This window comes from Podarcis raffonei, chromosome 6 (assembly GCF_027172205.1).
Source record: "Podarcis raffonei isolate rPodRaf1 chromosome 6, rPodRaf1.pri, whole genome shotgun sequence".
Classification (NCBI taxonomy): Eukaryota; Metazoa; Chordata; class Lepidosauria; order Squamata; family Lacertidae; genus Podarcis; species Podarcis raffonei.
The window spans coordinates 62,454,319-62,473,105 of NC_070607.1; the positions used below are offsets into that span (position 1 = coordinate 62,454,319).

Here is an 18,787-nt window from a genome sequence, read left to right on the forward strand (position 1 = left end):
GTGGGTTGAAAAAGAAATAGGGTACATGCACGGAAAAGAAAGGTTTTTGTTTCATCTCCAGTTCTTTAACATTATATATGTGTGTGTAGGCTGTTGCTCAGCAGCAGCCATGGGTTTCTCATTCATCTGATCAGAGTGAAACTAAGCTGTTATATAATATGCCCCCTGTTGCAGAGTGTGTGTTAATCTCTCAAGGTCACACTTTATCTCTGGAGATCACTGGCTGATTCCTTGCATCCTACCCTCCCCCTTGCTTGCATTACCAAGCATGCACAGCTCTTTGTGCACAAATTCAGCATTACTTTTAAACTTCCTAATGCAAAGAACAAGCTTCAGTCCCAAGAGGAGGAAAGGCATATGTATGCAGACAGCAGAAGACAGGTTTCAATGAGGGAAAAAGGACCTTGAGCACAACAAATCAATTAAGTGCTGCCACAGTTTGATGCAAGCATTCCTGCAAGTTCTGGATAGTAGTACATCTATTTTAGTAGACAAATTCAGCAGCTGACTTTTGCTTGAGTCTACACCCATAGATGCCTTGCAGACCACATTTTCTGCCTATCCTTAACACCCCCCACTGAGCCTTCCTAAAACAGTGGCAGGATCTGAACCACAATTTTTTAAAAAAAATTTGCTGCTCTATCACATAGCATCCTGAATCAGTTCCTTCCGATTAGGGGCAAACAAGTTTTGGCATTGACGTCAGCAGACACTGGTAAAATATGCTCTTCGTGTTCTGCATAGGAAATTGCCTGCTGCTCTATTTAGTAATATCAACACTCCTTGCTGCATTTAGCAAACTCTGAGCAGGAGTAACTGCCTGGCAGCAGCCAGCTGCCAAGTCTCTGGCACAGAGAGGCACCTTCAATGAAAGCCATTCATTAGAGGCACAGCTTTATCAATGGAAGCAATGCCGACTCCCCTTTCCAGCAACATCCCTGGCTCTGAGCCAGCCAGTTACTCATGCTCCACCTGCTACAGGGGCCAAGGCATTTAGTCTACGCACTGGCTGCTTCCCAAAGCGTGTCGAGCAAAGTCATTAGGTTTGAAAGCTTCAAACTGAAGTGTTCAAATGAAGCATCGAAAAATCTGGCACTTGGCTTGGCAACCAGTTGTTAAGATGCGAGCCTGTGAGTGGCTCTATAGGACACTGTGTTTACATGACACCCCCACCCCACCCTTCAGTGGACATAGCATCAAAAGAAAGAGTGGAGATACATGGGGGTTATTGCAGTCGCCGTTCGTTTCACCTTTCCACAAAACCCTGAAACTGGACTGGCAGAGATTTTGCTACTCCAGAAATGCACACAGCCTCCATTTTGGAGAACATGCTCACAAGGCCTTATAGTCTTCAGCAGACTCCCATCACCCCGATTACTGGCCACACCAGCTAGGACTAATGCAAGTTGGATGTCATCAACATCCAAAGGGCCAAAAGTTCCCCATTCCAGATTTGTACCCAAAATGAAACACCTTCAATACTGCTTTTGACTTTAGTAGGATTCTACTTATTCTAGAGATAAAATTAATCCAAAGAGAACCTTTAGTTCTTTACAAATCTGTAATCCTGTGTGGTCAGGCAAGGCAGAGAAAATTACTGTGAGGTCAGCTATAAGTCATGCTCTCCTTACCTCCCATTTTGGCCATCATACTCAAGGCTTCTGTGAACAATGTGCTGGCCTCCTTGTGGGCATTTTGGATCCGAGCCCCTTGCTCCCCCAGGTTTGATCCTTGTCCCATCCTCCTCTTAAGTTCTGCATATTTTTGTCTCACCTGTTCAAATCTCTGTGAAGAAATTGAGGGAACAGGCTAAAGTCACACATCTGACGGCTCTATCATGTGGATGCCATAGAATTTCCAATATCCCAGCCTCCACTACAATATCCCCCAATGTTCTGGAGCAGATCTGTGGAAGGTGCAGAGGGTGCAAAGAGGAGGAAGGGGGAAATTCCATTGCTCAAGCACAAATCCTTGCACTAATAGAACAAGTGCATTGAATATACCCCTGTATAACTAGATCAAAGGATTATGAAAAAAGATGAGCTGAGGCTGACAACTGCATGTGATATGTAAAATGCTCTTTAAACAACCCAATTCTATGAATTCCATCAGTTCCTCAGTGGTCTGTTGTTTAGGGCTATAATTGAACCAAGCATGGAAAGCTGGACAAGCAAAAGAGAGAAGGTATGTATGATATAGACACTATATTATAGTGAGGCAGCATGTCATTGTCATGAATAACCACCAAACTGGGAGCAGAATTCAAAGCAGCTCCCAAAAGGTATTGGCCAGGGCTGCTTGACTAATATTGCACCCCAGAGCATGCAAACAACTACAGGAAACACAGTGATATGTTTTCCTTGAATCACAATGTGACAGCTTTAAAATGAAGGGGGGAAGAAACATTGTAGTGTCTGGAAGCTCCCATTTCCCATACCTGCTGAGTGCTCCTTGCTTGCTCACTGGCTTCTCCTGCTTTTTGCTGAGCATCAGCAGCCAACAACAGGTTCTGCTTTGCATTAAGCTGTAACTGGGCAAGTCTCCCAGTGAAGCCATCCAGCTGACCAGTGATGTCCTGCACACGCTTCTCAGCTGGATTAAGGACAGCCTGGATCTGAGCATCCCAAAAGAGGAAACATTTAGCAATGAAAATTCTTGTCCCTAAAAAAATATATTCATTGCAAAAACTTTGTTCTACTCAAGAATCTATGGAAATCACCAACTTTTTTGGACCAGCAGGCACACTTCAAATATTTAGACTGCTATGGGTGCTAGTTCCAAAATGGTGGTTGTAAGGATGTGGCAGAACACAAAATTGAAGCGTGTCCAGTCATTGCTGATTTCTGCCTCCTGCTCCCCCAACAACCTCCTGCTTGCCATAGGAAGTCACTCATGCCCTGCTAATCTCAATGGTGGAGATTGCACAATATTGATTATGTACACACACACACAAAAATGATGCTGTTGTTGTCTAATAAAAATAGAGCATTCCCCAGAACTGGGGAAAATATGTGTGTACAAAAATATATTCCCTTGCACGAAAAAATGCAAGACGGCCAACAACTGCCCATGTCCTCCCAGTTGGCAATCCATGTCGCAGGAAATAATGAAGACACTTAGCTTATCCAGACTTGAAATGGGACTGAATATTTTTATGTTAACTGTTTAGGGTTAGAATAGTTGACATTACCTGGACTGGGCAAGGGAAGGGAAGTTATGATGCTCTGAGACTGAAATCAATCTTTATAATGTTATGCCTTTAAATAGGTAATGTGCTTTATTGTTTCTGTCGGGGAGTGTGTACGTGTTCCACCTTCACAGAACTTCTTCTTTTTTTAACATGAGTCATCGACAGAACCATAAAGATGTATTTGGGCCTGGAGGATCACAAGTCCTGCCGGCTTGCCTTAGAGTAAACCATTCATTTGGGGGCTTCAGAGCCAGACACTCAAGCATCACTCACCTCATTAAGGCGGTCTTGGATGAGCCGGAGGGAATAGCCAGAACCACTGATGGTGTCCTCGGCCTCCTGAAGTGCTGCGTTTGCTTGCTTCAAATTCTCCACCACATCTTCCACATTGGCCCCAATAGCATTGGCCCGATTCCTAGGAAAATGTTAAATATATATTTATTAAAAAGAACCCCTCTGAATTCCCATCACATATTGCTACATGAAAAATAGACAGACTGGGCCAGGAAGAAGTCGGAAGTGCCAGAGAGGATGGACTACAACAAGCATCTATAAACAAAGGCTGCATCCACACCATACATGTAAAGAACATTTTACTCTCAAAGGATCCTGGGAACTGTAGTTTGTTTAGAATGCTGGGAAGTGTAGCTCTGTGAGAGGTAAACTACAGTTCCCATGATGCTTGGAGGTGCTTTGGACATATTGTATATATATGCAGCAGGGACAAAACCTTGAGCAGTGTTCAAGCAAGATAAGCCAGCAAACTTTAATTCAGAATCTTAGGTGGTTACTGAAGTGAGTGCTAGTGAAAAATGCTGTCTGTGTAAAAGATCCCATCACTTTATGCTAGCATGGTGAGAGCTAATAACGTAATGTACAGCAGCTACAATATATGATCTGTCATCCAGGAAATCCTTGGCTCCCATCTCCATTCCAAGGATAAGTTTCTGCAAGATGCTAACCTTCCACACTTGCAGGGATACTCTCAGCATAGCCTCCCTGCTGCCAAGAGATATCAAAAAGGACGAGGAAGTGGGGGACTGACCACCTTTAACTCACTGGATCTGGCTGGGGATAAGTTTCACTGAAGCAAGTCACTGTGCCTCACTCAGCTGCCTCTGACCCCACCCAAGTAATTGAAAAGTTTAGGGGGGGAATCCTATACAAATAATTCAGTGCAAATACAAAAATTGTGCACATAGTAACAACAGCAGCAATTAAGTGAAGAATACGAACTCGGAGCTACCTCCCCATGCTGCTACAGCAAGCACTAAACCCAAGTACACTAGTTGCCAAAATTGTGGAAACCTTTTGGGGAAAGTGTAATTTCGAGGTCTGGTGGCTCGTAACACCACCTTTTTTGGTTATTTGGCTATATAACCTTTGATAGAATACAGAAAATTGAACAAACTTTGTTGCATTACATTCTTCATTAAATTATCTTTCCATCGATAAATAATTTTATGGTATTACTCTAAAAGAAAGTGGTGTTATGAGAGCCACCAAACCTGGGAAATACACTTTTTCCAACAGGTTTCCACAATTTTGGCCACTAGTGTAGGTGGATTGGGTGCAGGGTTAATGTCTGTCCAGAAAGGAGAGCAATGTTCCTGTATTCAACCAATAGAGTGGGGTGATGCTTCAATGATGTGGCTGGCATGCTTTTACCAACAGATCTCAGTGGGTGCTAAATGAAACCACATCACATATATAGTGTCTTCTTTGCATTAGTTTAAAAACTTGAGGTTTTGAGCACATGTCCCCGGGAAGCCTCAAGAAGGCAAAGAATCTTGTACTAGCTATAGGGCAGGACCTTTCTTCTTCTGAACAATATCTTAGGTGGGCTCATGCCCAAATGCTACTGAAACTACAGATTCCCTCACTCTCCTTACATGATCCAACGGTACTAAAGGCCTCTTTACCTGGCTTCTTCTGCCTGCTGCTGAAGCTGTCTGGCCTTAGCAACATCCCCAGCCGTTTGGGAAATGAATGTCTCAGGGCACTGCAGCTTAGCTGCCAGGCTCTGAATCTCATTCATTTTCCTGAGGACTGTGGCAGTGTCAGCGGGAAGGCGAAGGGAGAGGACGTAATCGCTGACCTGCTGGATAGTAGCAGCATCAGTATCTGGATCTGCAAAGATAAGAGTGGAAAAAAGTCAAGTCGAGGCCAAGTGAGAGTATATATCTTATTCAACAAACCAGAAGTTTCCTTGAAGCAAATGAAACACTGGGTCGCTAGGGAAAGCCAGATCTGCTGCTCTTCCAAATAAAATTACAGGACAAATATGTTGAGGGGGCTCAGAACTTACAGGGTTAAGAGTTCTGAGTGATGACGCCTCACATTCTGAGGGCGGGCAGAGAACACGGAAGGGGCGTGGATTTCTCTGTGTGTTTTTCAGTCTGCGTGTTTGCTTCAAGGAGAGAGCAAGCAACATGGGCGAACTCTCGCCTGGCAGGAGATTTATAGCTGTTGTATTTTGCTAAGGAATAAAGCTTTAAGATAAGGACACTGCTGCGTGTCAGCCTGAGTTATTGCTACCACACGACAGAACGTTCAAGCTTCTACTTCCGCTGTGTTTTACGCTCTGCTGGAGTCAAAGGTTCCAAGGGGGAAGACCAGAGCTGCGCAGAGAAGTGTGCCGGACCCCCTGGACGAACTTGACCCCCCCGAACAGGTTATGGGGATCAGCAATAAAGATAAGCAACGTTCGTGCGTGTGAGGAGGCCAGCCGATGAGACGCTGGGAAAGAGAAACTGCAGGCAAAGAGGCCAGCAGCCAAAGGCCAGCTAAGGAGCAGCTGGAGCGAAGGGAGCTCGCTGGGAAGGATCTGCCGGACCGGGAGGTACCTGTAAGTAAGCTGGGCCCCCGGGGAGAGATGGCAGACAGCCAGGAGTCGTCAATCCCTCTTGATAAGGTGGACGGGAGCAAGCCCTGGGCCGAGAGAAGGCAGGCACTGAAGAAAGCAGTGGGAGCCAGGCTGGAGGGGGCTGAGAATTGCTCTGAGGAAGCACCATGCCCAGGAGGGGCTGGTGGATGCCCAAGAAGCCCAGAGGGACGCCCAGAGGGGGCCAAGAGCTGCACAGAAGCTGGGGAACGCCCAGAGAGTCAAGGAGGGGCTGTGGGACGCCCTAGAAGCCCAAAGTGGGCTGGAGCCGTGTCTGAAAGCTGCTGCGATGCTTTGACACGCCAAAGAGACAGGCAGCCGTGTGCTGGAAAGCTGCTGGAAGCTGGGAAGAGGAAAGCAGAGGCAAGCTGTTCCTCTGGAGGCTTTGCACCCAAGTTTGGGGGTGCAGGCCAGAAAGGCCATTCCAAGGGTCTTGAGAGTGCCCAGGCTGTTTGGCAGGAGCTGAGAGGGGTTTGCAGAGAAACCACAGCAGAAGCCAAAAGCCATTTTCCCAACGGCAGAAAAGCCTCGAGGAGGAGGGCTGCTGGAAAGGTTGGGGGGGCGCTGACGTCCAAAGGCAAGTTTGAAAAGTTTTCCACTCGGAGATGTTTTGTTTGCGGTTCTCCGGAGCACCTGCGCCGAAGCTGTCCACAGCGAGACAAAGGGCAGGAAAGTCCCAGGGTCGGCCGGAAGGGGAGGACAGCGCTTATCAGCTGTCTGCGGCGATGGCGGTTCTGGACAGCAACACCACCTGCAGCGAGAGCTCCAAGGTCGGGAGGAGCAGGAAGTCAGTTGCTAAGGCAACAAAGAAGGACAACTCCAGAGGGGGGAGGGTCCTACGTTGGGTTGTTGACTCAGCTGCGAATGCCCATCTGGTCACAGCGCCACCTGATGGACAAAAGTGGAACTGCAAAGCTGTTTCAACTGAGAAAACTGTTAGTTTTGCTACAGGGGCACAGGGGCGTGTAACCCATGTTTCTAACGTGTTTGTCTCTTTTTTACAGGCTGAATTGAAGGTTTATGTTCTCCCTGAGATAAAACACTGCCTGCTGTCTGTACCTTCTCTTTTACAGGAGGGATATTCTGTGAGTTTTGAAAAAAATATTTGCACCATTTCCAGAGATGGGAAGGAGCTCGTAAGTGTTGGAAAAAATCAGAACAACCTCTTTGTTCTGGAATCACCTCTCGAGGGTGAGGGGAAAGCCACTGACCACACTCATGTGTCGTGTGCTTGCGTGTGGCACAAGAGGATGTCACATGGGTCCTGTGAGGACGTCCAGATGTTATCAGAGTGCACCAAAGGTTGCAAGGTAAAAGAATGTGGTAAACCTTTGAATTGCAAGGCTTGCAGGAAAGCCAGAAAGAAGGGATTTAATGATCCCAGTGTAGAGAGGGTCACCACAAAGCCTTTTGAGCTTGTGCATGCAGACCTTTTAGGTATGCCACAGCCAAGTCTGGGCAAGGCCAAGTGGCTGATGGTGCTGACAGATGATTTTACTAGGAACGCATGGGCTTTCACGCTGAAAGCTAAGGAGGAAGCAGCGCAACTGATCAAAGATTGGGTTGCAGAGGTGGAACAGAGGTTCTCCACCAAGGTGCAAGGTTTCCAGTTTGACCGTGGTTCTGAGGTCACTGGGTCTGCTCTAAAGGGTTTCTTTCGCCAGAGGGGGATACGTCACAAGGTGACTTCTCCTCAGGAGAGTGGCGTGGCAGAGCTGAGGAGTAAAGCCCTGGTTCGAGCATCCGAGATTCTACTGGATGACTCTGGTTTGCCTCACAGTTTTTGGGGGGAGGCGGTAAAAACGGCCAATTTCACGATGAACAGGTGCTACAATGCAGTGGTAGGTGACACCCCGTATTTCCTGCTTCATCGGCAGAAGCCGCTTGTGCATTTCTTTCGCACTTTTGGTTGCAGGGCCATGGTGCCTGTACCAAAGTGGTTGCAGCAAGAAGGTGGTCCAAAGTACCAGGAAATGATCTTCTGTGGGTACGAACCCGCGACCAAGGGGTGGAGATTCGCATACCCAGAAGGTGATCAGACCAAGCTTCTGGTCAGTAAACAGGCTGAGTTCTTTGAACAGGATGGCTGGGCAAAGCGCAAAGTGCGCTCTGACGTTCACTCAGATTGTCTGTCTGACTCTGAGGAGGAAAGAGAGCCAGAGCCTGAACCTGCTGGTGGAGACCAGGTCCCTGAACAGAGTAGGGCGTCTCCACAGGTTGTTAAGGGAGTGTCCAAGAGTGAGCCCTCATCTCCTGTGCGCATAATGGAGAAAGCTCACAGACGTGTCAAGTCAGAGGGGGAGTCTTCTGATGAGGAAGACGCACAAGCTGGCCCCAGTGGGTCAGGAGGAGCACCCCAGTTTGTGCCCAGGCGGTCTTCAAGGGCAACAAAGGGAATTCCACCTGAGAGGTTTCAGGTCACAAATGCGTGGGTTGGTTTCGCACAGTGTGAACCTGAGGTTTGTGAGGTTCAACAGGTGCCTAACAACGATGCCAGGAAGGGGCGGAAGGCAATTGGGAAGGTGTTGAACACTCAGAAGTCCTCTCAGAATGTGATTCGAGAGGGGGTGTTGAGGGGGCTCAGAACTTACAGGGTTAAGAGTTCTGAGTGATGACGCCTCACATTCTGAGGGCGGGCAGAGAACACGGAAGGGGCGTGGATTTCTCTGTGTGTTTTTCAGTCTGCGTGTTTGCTTCAAGGAGAGAGCAAGCAACATGGGCGAACTCTCGCCTGGCAGGAGATTTATAGCTGTTGTATTTTGCTAAGGAATAAAGCTTTAAGATAAGGACACTGCTGCGTGTCAGCCTGAGTTATTGCTACCACACGACAGAACGTTCAAGCTTCTACTTCCGCTGTGTTTTACGCTCTGCTGGAGTCAAAGGTTCCAAGGGGGAAGACCAGAGCTGCGCAGAGAAGTGTGCCGGACCCCCTGGACGAACTTGACCCCCCCGAATAAAATATTGGTGCAAAGACACACACATCTCATCTTCACCTATGTTCACTCCAAACTCTTGTCCTTACTGTTATTTTTTCCTTGGAGATGGAAGGAAACACTGTTGTCCAATCATGGCTATGGTAAAATCCAGGATTTGCCCAGGATTTCAGAAAACAATCTGAAGAAACTGAACTCAGGCAGGCCACAACCCTATTCAGGTGTTGTGCTTCCATCATATGAAGAGGAAGGGGTCTGGAGAAGGGAGCCTCCACAACATGTCGCCTCCACAACATGTGACACAGGCTAAAGCTCTGTGTGATCAGGGTTTGAAATCATGCAAGGAGCCCAAAGGCATAAAGCAGACTCTGAGATTCAGACCTTCTAGTTGTGACACCTGGAGAGCAGTGGGGACACAATGCAAGGAGCATGGCTAATGAGCATGGCTCCATTCTCCTGTGATTATTAGAACCACACAAAGGTTTTTTCTCCTGAACAGGGCTTGTGTGAGTCTAGGAATTAAAGGCATAACTGAGGCCAGTTAAGCCATGGGATGTTGATGGGCTGGGAAATGGAGGGAGAGAATGAGAATTGGCCTGTGTGGGTGTGTCAAACTGTTTATAGTATCCTTGAGCTCAGCATTAGGAAATGACCCTCTCCATTCTATTTTATACTCCTCCAAGCTCTTTATCAATCCTGACTCCTTTGCAACTGTATAGCACAGTGAGAGGAGGGTGGAAAGAAAAAGTAGGTCCTTTGCCACCTCCAACCAACACTCAAAGGGTTCCTGTTCTAGACTGTACAAAGCACTGACAAGGAGCATTCCTGTTAGGATGTGGGTGATACACTAGGCGGGAAATGTGTTGTAGGTTCCCACTGGTTCCTTATATTAGCAAAGTCAGAAATGTTCAAAAAAACAAGCAAGCAGATTGAAGAGAGAACATAAGGGTGCTAAGAAGAAATTCAGGAAGCGTCAGAAGCTAACAGTTAAGGGCGAAACTAGGCATGGACATCAAACTGTCACCATTTTGCGGGAGGGTTTCAAGCGCATACTGTACATTTAAGTTCACACAATCCAATTGGATTAACACACTCTGTCACCCTAGTGCAACAAATCGACTTTATAAAAGAATCAGCCTCTTTGCAGTTTGGAAAGTGAAGGAAATGCAATGAAAAGGGTGGGATGAATGAACGATTAACAGGAGGATATAAAAACACCCCACAAGCAAATCAGAATAAACACAGGACAAATTCTCAATGTTGTATAACCATCTCACACGCAAATCAGAACAAATGCTCAGTAAAGACTGCATAGAGTCTAACCTCTGCATAAGCTTTGTGCAAGAAAATCCAGGTGAATTCTAAATAAACAGGTTGTCTGGAAGAGCTCTTAGTTAACATTCCAGTTGTGTAGACATTCCCCTTTTGAATCTGGCCACCCTAGCTGTCAGCAGCACTTCTTATTCTCTCTACATGTAGACATTTTTCAAAGCAGCAGGAGTTAACTGGTCCATCACTCTCTGCATCTGCCATATCTGAGATGTCTCAACATTTCATGATTTATTCTCACAACCAAAGTATCCCACTCTCTCAGTATTCTCCCCTAGATACTTGTCAAATCACAGCCTTCATGCTTGTCAGTATGCACTGCTCAGGGAGAAGTCTCAAGCAAGAGATGGGGATTTAGAGAGAGCACTATTCAAATAGGCAAGTTGTTATATATAGGCTTCTAACAAAATAATATTAACTAATGATAACGCATGACTTTAAAAAAAAAGGATTGGGGAGCACATTTTCATGCTAAATAATGCCTGCAATTTAAAAACAAATGTGTTAAAATGCATAAGGAAGAAATCACCCAAGAAGATGATTGGACGATTAAATACTCAGAAATATAGTCCACTGTATTCAGCAGAGCTTACTCTAAAGTAAGAGTCCCAAGGGCTAAAGCCTAACAGTGAAATCCCATATGTATCCACTCAGGAATAAGACCTATTGAAGTTAGCTGGCATAGGTTTGTAGCCTGAGGAAGTCAACTAAGGCCTAATCAGATTAGACCCAATTAAATTAATGAACGCAAGTTAGTCATGCCTATTAACTTCAGTGAGCCTAGTCTGAGTAGGACTAGTGGTTAATATCTTCTTCTTCTTCTTTACACATTGGTCTCCCCTGAAGAAGATGCTGGGCAGATACCCATGTCTGAATTTATTTTTTTCAGGGGTGGGCAACTGAAGAACCACTAAGTCAATTAGAGATGACAGGAGAGGAACTTCTAGCAAAACAAGACAAATTAGCAGGTCACAAATTCCAGATACTCGCATACACCCAGGAGCTCAAATGTGAAAATGTTCACCTCCAAACAAAAAAATAAGCCATGGCACCAAATCAGCTTCCTTATCATGGGATTGGTTAGTAGCACCTATGTGTTGCTGGGGAACAGGGGTGGGTGGGAAGGAAGAGCCAGGGATAGACTCTTCTCTGTGATGGTCCCAGATCCCTGGAACAGCTTCCCTGGGAAAATATGCATGGCTCCCTTCTTTGTCTACAGTTACCTCACTGAATTACTGTCAGCATTTGCATCCTAGAATTGGTAGGAACCTCAAAGCGCATCAAGTCAAACCCTCCTGCTTTGCCCGAAGTTGTGTGAAACTGTAATGTCAGAATGCCACCGTTATCTTTGAAGGTAAGGCCCCCATTGACCAAACTTTTGCAACTAGATCCTGGGCTGGCATATCCTTTCTCTTAAATGCACTCCTGCACTGCCAGTACAACTTTTCTACCACATGCCCTTTACTCAAAAGTAAACTCCCACATGTTTTAAGCATAGCTTGGGAGGCAGTCCAGCTCATAACCATTTGGATAAAGCTTTTGTGCGTAACCACTATGATGCACAATGGATTCTATTTCCGTACCAGCAGGCAGGAGACACAGACAATCGACAAAAGATATTGAGCAAGGAAAATACAAGCAGGAAGAATGGTTTTGTAACAGCCATCCTCGAATAGCGGCAAATTTGCTGTATGCTTTTCATCTGCTATATTTGTCTCTGAAGGGCTTGGAGGAAGTCTTGCCTGCTATCTAATGTTTTTTCCTTTCCCCAGCAACAGCTAGCTGCTATCTATCTGACCTTAGCATACATTTTAGAACTATTCATATTCCTGTAAGCAAGAAACTTTTTAATCAATGAATTGGTCCAATGAATAGCACTTGATCATTTGCTTCATGTAGGTGTGTTTTATGAGAAAGCTGACCATTTTAAAGATAATGTAATGGCAAGTAATCAAAGACAGAAGTTTCATGCATAGACTTACCTGACAAGAAGTTGCGAACCTGGTAGATGAACTGCTGGGTGCGATGGATGTCTCCCTCTATCTGGGCCCTAGTTGAAGTCATTTGGTCTCCCAGGCTCTGGGCATTAGTCTGAATTTGGCCAACAGCTATTTCTGCAGCTCTGATCTATGTCAAACAACATGCAAGGCAGAGTCAGTTTCTAAGATCCTAAACTGGTTCCAGAGTGTCATTCATCCATACTTTCAATCTCCCTGTTTCTTAATTACCGTATTTTTCGCCCTATAGGACGCACTTTTTCCCCTCCAAAAATGAAGGGGAAATGTGTGTGCGTCCTATGGGGTGAATGCAGGCTTTCGCTGAAGCCTGGAGAGCCGCAGCGCCAGCCCCACAAGGTCAGGGGACAGCGGGGAGGCGGAACGCCGCCATCCCGCTGTCTCCCGATGTGGTTTGGAGGCTGATGGCGGGGAGACGTGTGCTTCTCCCCGCTGCCTGCCCCGCAAGCTCTGGGGACAGCTGGGAGGCGCAGCGCGTCTTCCCGCTGTCCCCGGACCTGGTCTGCAGGCAGGCGGCGGGGAGAAGAGCGCTTCTCCCCGCTGCCTGCCCCGCAAGCTCCGGGGACAGCTGGGAGGCGCAGTGCGTCTTCCTGCTTTCCCCGGACCTGGTCTGCAGGTGGGCGGTGGGGAGAAGAGTGCTTCTCCCTGCTGCCTGCCCCGCAAGCTCCGGGGACAGCTGGGAGGCGCAGCGTGTCTTCCCGCTGTCCCCGGACCTGGTCTGCAGGCGGGCGGCGGGGAGAAGAGCGCTTCTCCCCGCTGCCTGCCCCGCAAGCGCCTGGGGGGGAAATAATTTTTTTTTTCTTTATTTCCCCCCAAAAAAACTTGGTGCATCCTATGGGGCGAAAAATACGGTACACAGTGCTTCCTAGTATTTCAGAAACAAAAAAATGTGTTCTTATAGTGAAAAATGTAGACATTGAGGAAGAAAATGAATGGTGCCATTGCCTTCTCTGCAACAACCAACAGGCACTCAGAACACAGATATTTGTTTCTGCACAATCCCACTATGGCATCACAACAACATGCATTATGCACATGCACAAGCAGGTTCTCATTTGCTCCACACGCCACATTTTTGTTCAGGAAGAGGACACACCCAAGATGCTTCTTGGATGTTTCACTTTCTGCTGTTGTGCTGGTGCAGAGACAGCCAACCTGGTGCCTTCCAGGTGCTTCTCAATGACAACTCCAATTATCCCTGAATGTTAACGAGGTTGGCTAGGGCTGATGAAAGCCTGAGTCCAACAACTTCTGGAAGACACCCTGCCCTGTGCAGTGTACCTGTCAGACAGGGCACCCTCACAAAGCAATATTCGCCAGGTGGATCTCCCAAACTGAAAAGTTACCTGGGCAGAGTTTAAAATTGAAGGAATGCTGTTTGATGTTGGGTGTCGTGACAAACATGTTCACATGTTCACAAAAAGCTGCACAGCACAAGTCATGCATTTTCCTTGGCAATTGCAAAAGAGCTTTCACTCTTTGTCTCCCAAGAAAGCAAAGGTAGGAGCTCTCCTTTTCCTTTCTACACACACACACACACACACACACACACACACACCATCTGTGTAGTCTCCTGAAGTCGGATATTTAAGTTGTGGATATCTTGGGAGGTTTTCGTGGCAGTTTGGATGGAACTTCCAGAAAGTGAGAACACTCCAGTACAGCTCCGACCAGGGCCACATCCAGTTGTGTTTTGCTGTGGACATACTTCTCCAGGACATTCTCCAGGGCTGCAAATCTCTGACCTAATGCCACTGCAAATCTAAACATAGAAGCCACACAATCAGTTAAGTTATGCCTTCAATAATACAAAACCCAAAAATGATTCAGGGAGTTACTATCTTCATGCACTTATGGTACAGCACATCCACTGATGCACAGCACCCAGCTTTAGATGCCCAAATGGAGACAACATAAAAGGCAATCAAAGAAGAAAGTTCTATGGGAAGGCCAAGGCCCTTGACATGTAGAGAGCTCACTGCTGGTTGGAGATGACCCAGAAGACATTTCCCACTGGGAGGGGCACACAGATAGCTCAAAGGACTGCTTGGGAGTCAGTGGGGGTGGGATGGGGAAGGGGAAAAGGAGTCACAATGATACATGAAGGGAGGAGGGCGGGTCACTTTTTTCCAGTCTGTGTCCGTTTTGCACCTGCTCATTCTTAAGTCCATTCCATCCAATTTCCTGCAGCTAATTGACAGCCAGTGCAATTCTTCCAGCAGCGGGGTAACATGATAGCAAAAGGTGACCAGAGCAGCCTCCACATCTTACACTAGCTGCAGTTTCCAGGTCAACCTCAAGGGCAGCCCCAAAGAGAGAGCTGAACATTGCTGTTCTGCTTTAATACTTCATACACAAATAATGCTTTGGATTCTCATAAATATTAAGTAAAATTTCCCAGAAAGGGATTAAAAGCACTGCCACAGCAGCAAGCTAAAAGAAACCATTTGCAGCCCCACGGAGCCACAAATGGACAGGGCAACTGTTGTAAGCCCTACCTTTGCTTACTACATTCCAGTCACACAAAATCCAGAGATTTCTACACACACACTATATCTACATATTCCTCCATCCTGGCAAGCAAAAGGCAGGCCAGGCCAGGCCAAAGCACTCAAGGGGTGCAGTTCTTGGCTGGTGAAGGAACATGGCCTGGAAAGTGTCTCAAGGGACAGAGAGTCAATGGGTGCTGCCTTGGGTATTTGGGTTGGAGGTCCTTCACCCTTACTCCAGGAGGAAAGCAGACATCCTCTCCCCACCCCAACTACGAACAACTGTAGGGTTCACAGGAGAGAAAGAGATCCAGAGGCAGCTGAGATTCCTGATATCCCCAACTCCTCCACACCCATAGATTTCATTTGAGAGCACTTGCGCTGAAATGCAGCAAGATTAGATGGGTGATTTTTCATGGAAACTGGAGATGCTGGCATCAGTCTCCATGGCAATAGTAGAACTGCAGAAAAGAGGAATAAAAAACCCCAATAACAATAACAGACTTTGGCCCCAAACAACCTTCCACCTCATTAGTCTGCAGCCATTATTGGGCTGCAGTCAGAACAATAGGAAGCAGTGTTCACTGGGTAACAATTTATGAGGCAAATTGAGCAATGATGCTATGCAGTGGCACCTTTGGCAGAGGTTAAGTGCTAGCTTCACCTTATTAATGGCAGGAGTCAAGTTTGGAGAGAAGGCCATTTCAGCCTGCAGAGCCTCCAGTCCCGACCCATGGCTTGCAAGATCACGCTCTAGCTCCTCAGCACTCTGCCTGTTTTCCACAGACTGGGCCAGCAGCCTGGAAGAGCCAGCTATGCGCAAGCTGGCATTGGAAGATGTCTGATGCGCAGAGCTGAGTGTCTTGAATGCTCCTAGGGAAACAAAGGAAAAAATTATGTTTAGATGGCTTAGTGACTCACAATGCAGCTTTCCTTTCCAAGGCCTCCTGGTATAGAGTTCTACCTTGAAAAAAGGAGGAAGGAGGATCTGCCAGAGCAGTGAATCACAAGGACGCCAGCTGAAAAGCACTTGCCAATCGCCATTCACATGAAACTGCTTAATGGCTGTTTTTCTCTTGCATTAGTGTTTTGTTTTGAAAATGTATTATACAAAGCTAAGCTGTACTGTACATGGTATAGTAGAGATGTGCCTCTGCCACCTGCAGCTCCAAGATTCACATCAGAACTCAGCAAGCTGAGGTATGTGGTCCGACACACCTCCTTCCTTCCATCAGGGTTCAGAAAAGGTTCAGAAAAGGAGGCAAAACTGAAGCTACTGCAGTAAGTGAACATGTAGGTTTGAGAAAGTGCTGGAGGATCAGTGCTGCATCCTCCTTAGCCTTCCAGAGTAAATATATTACAGTGGTACCTCGGGTTACATACGCTTCAGGTTACATATGCTTCAGGTTACAGACTCCACTAACCCAGAAATAGTGCTTCAGGTTAAGAACTTTGCTTCAGGATGAGAACAGAAATCATGCTCCGGCGGCGCAGCAGCAGCAGGAGGCCCTATTAGCTAAAGTGGTGCTTCAGGTTAAGAACAGTTTCAGGTTAAGAACGGACCTCCGGAACGAATTAAGTACTTAACCCGAGGTACCACTGTACATCGAGAGTTGCCATCACACTTCACCTACAGCAAAATCCGGAAGCTAATTTGGAGCTTCCTAATCAAGGGAAACATCCAGTGATTTTCAAGGGAAGCAAAAAAAAGTTTCAATCAGACTGGTGATAATTCCCTGGAGGGGAGGATGTTCTGCACACTTCTAATTAGATCACCAAGCAGGAACAGAAACAAAACATACATTTCTTGAAATGGCCTACTAATACCACTGGGGTGTGTCTGGAAAGCCTCAGAGCAGCACTTTGCTGGTAAGAACTATAGGCTGTGTGATGTGAGTGAGAAGAATAATTAGAAACGCCTTGCAGATCTGCCCGAGACTGGAGCCCAGGGTCAATTCACAAACTGAAAGTCATTCTTTTTGATGTAGAGTTGTTAAGTTACTTTGAAGCACTGCACTGCAAAATCTGTTTACTAGATATGCTAGTGGGATGAGGCTACACACCCTGAGCAGTGGGGCCGGTTTCATAACACCTTTAACACAGGGGGGAAGAAGAAGAAATATATTCCATCCACAGTAGGTTGCCATTTTTAAGCAGCTGAAAACAAAAGTGCTGTGTGCAAATGACCAAAGCTTCCTCTGAGGGTCACTAGGAAATGTGCTTTTGTGAAAGTGCAATGTTGTCTCTGATATAAGCTCCTGTGCTTGGATCCACTCTTACATGCAAAGGGGGGAGGGTTGGAAGAGGAAAAATGAGAAGTGGGAAAGATTGCGAAAGTCTGACTTAAGTTGAAGATCTCTCTTCTTCAATTTCTTTCAGGCAGGACACAAAATCCACAATATGGCAAAGCCGCCCATTAATCAGATAATTGTCCGTATTTACAGTAGGAGATACAGCCACTTATGTATGAACTGATGAATGTAGTGGTTGAAACACAGGTATTATACCTGAGACATCTGTGCTTCGGCTGGCTTCAAACTGAGCCTTCTTGTTTTGGTACTCAGTGATGATCAGAATCAGGCTTCTATCAAGATTATCCATATCTATGGATAAAGAGGATGCTTCATCCCTGAAAGGTATTTCATGTCTTAAACCTTCAATGGTCTGCCTGGAATTAACAAAACAAAACAAAACAAAACAAAACAAAACAGGATAGTTGGTTTTGGTTTCCGCCTACATCTTGTAATTATTCTCTTTCTTTCATCCAGTGATTACTGCCCTTAAAACCTTCATGCCAACATACGCCCATGAAATCAGTGGCACTTCTTTGAAATAAAGCTTGAAGATTCTGACTCATATATCAGCAGCCGAGTACCTACTGGTATCAAATGTAGGACAACAAATGTAATGGAAGGGACAGAACAGAATTTTAATTTAATACTATTATTTGTTTGCTAATTTTCTATACAACCCTCCATCTGAGGATCACAGGGCAGTTTATAATAATTAACAGACAAGGACTGAAGTGGATGAAGTAATTAAAACAATTGATTCAAACATATAATCACTGAATGGGCAGCTGGATACCACCTTGAATGTGCACAGTGTTTCACAGATTTTATACTGTGAAACAAATGAAAGCATGTCATTAGTATTCTGTGCCCCTATGAGAGACTAAAAGACTGACTTCTTCATAGACTGCCAGTGAATCAAGGGGCTCCTGCAGACGATCTGCTTATTGAACATTCATTCCACTTTGTTTGCACAAAGTTTACACAGAGGTTAGACTATGTAAGGTCTTTCTTGAGTATTCATTCCTATCTTGTTTGCAGGGCAGTAATGTAACAATGCGGGACACGGGTGGCGCTGTGGGTAAAAGCCTCAGCGCCTAGGGCTTGCCGATCGAAAGGTCGGCAGTTCGAATCCCCACAGCGGGGTGCGCTCCCGTTGCTCGGTCCCAGCGCCTGCCAACCTAGCAGTTCGAAAGCACCCTCAGGTGCAAGTAGATAAATAGGGACCGCTTACTGGCGGGAAGGTAAACAGCGTTTCCGTGTGCTGCGCTGGCTCGCCAGATGCAGCTTTGTCACGCTGGCCACGTGACCCGGAAGTGTCTCCGGACAGCGCTGGCCCTCGGCCTCTTAAGTGAAATGGGCGCACAACCCTAGAGTCTGTCAAGACTGGCCCGTACGGGCAGGGGTACCTTTACCTTTACCTTTTAATGTAACAATGAGCCTTCATCCTGATTGGTTGCCTGGCATTCATATGTCTTACCCACATTTTTAAGTACATTTCCTTGTCATTTTCCTAGCCACTCTTTTTCAAGTTGGATTTGTCTCGCTAGAGCAACAGAGCACTTTAATCCAACTTCGCAAACCTCCATTTACAATATGCACTTGAATCCCTCTCACAAAACAGTGGCAGTCTGGAGGCACCCAAGGAAGGATTGG

At 46.3% G+C, this 18,787-nt stretch overlaps 1 protein-coding gene across 1 annotated transcript in view; it reads right to left on the bottom strand.

Annotated features, from left to right (window-relative positions):
* LAMB3 (laminin subunit beta 3) overlaps positions 1-18,787 on the bottom strand; it is a 51,150-nt gene that overhangs the window by 341 nt on the left and 32,022 nt on the right. The window contains exons 15-22 of the mRNA XM_053393455.1: positions 17,348-17,508; positions 15,505-15,713; positions 13,910-14,113; positions 12,319-12,463; positions 5,113-5,320; positions 3,464-3,605; positions 2,438-2,614; positions 1,632-1,785 (exon numbers count right to left, since the gene is read on the bottom strand). Of these exons, the coding sequence (XP_053249430.1) occupies positions 1,632-1,785; positions 2,438-2,614; positions 3,464-3,605; positions 5,113-5,320; positions 12,319-12,463; positions 13,910-14,113; positions 15,505-15,713; positions 17,348-17,508 (1,400 nt within the window). The remainder of the gene's footprint in view (positions 1-1,631; positions 1,786-2,437; positions 2,615-3,463; positions 3,606-5,112; positions 5,321-12,318; positions 12,464-13,909; positions 14,114-15,504; positions 15,714-17,347; positions 17,509-18,787) is intronic.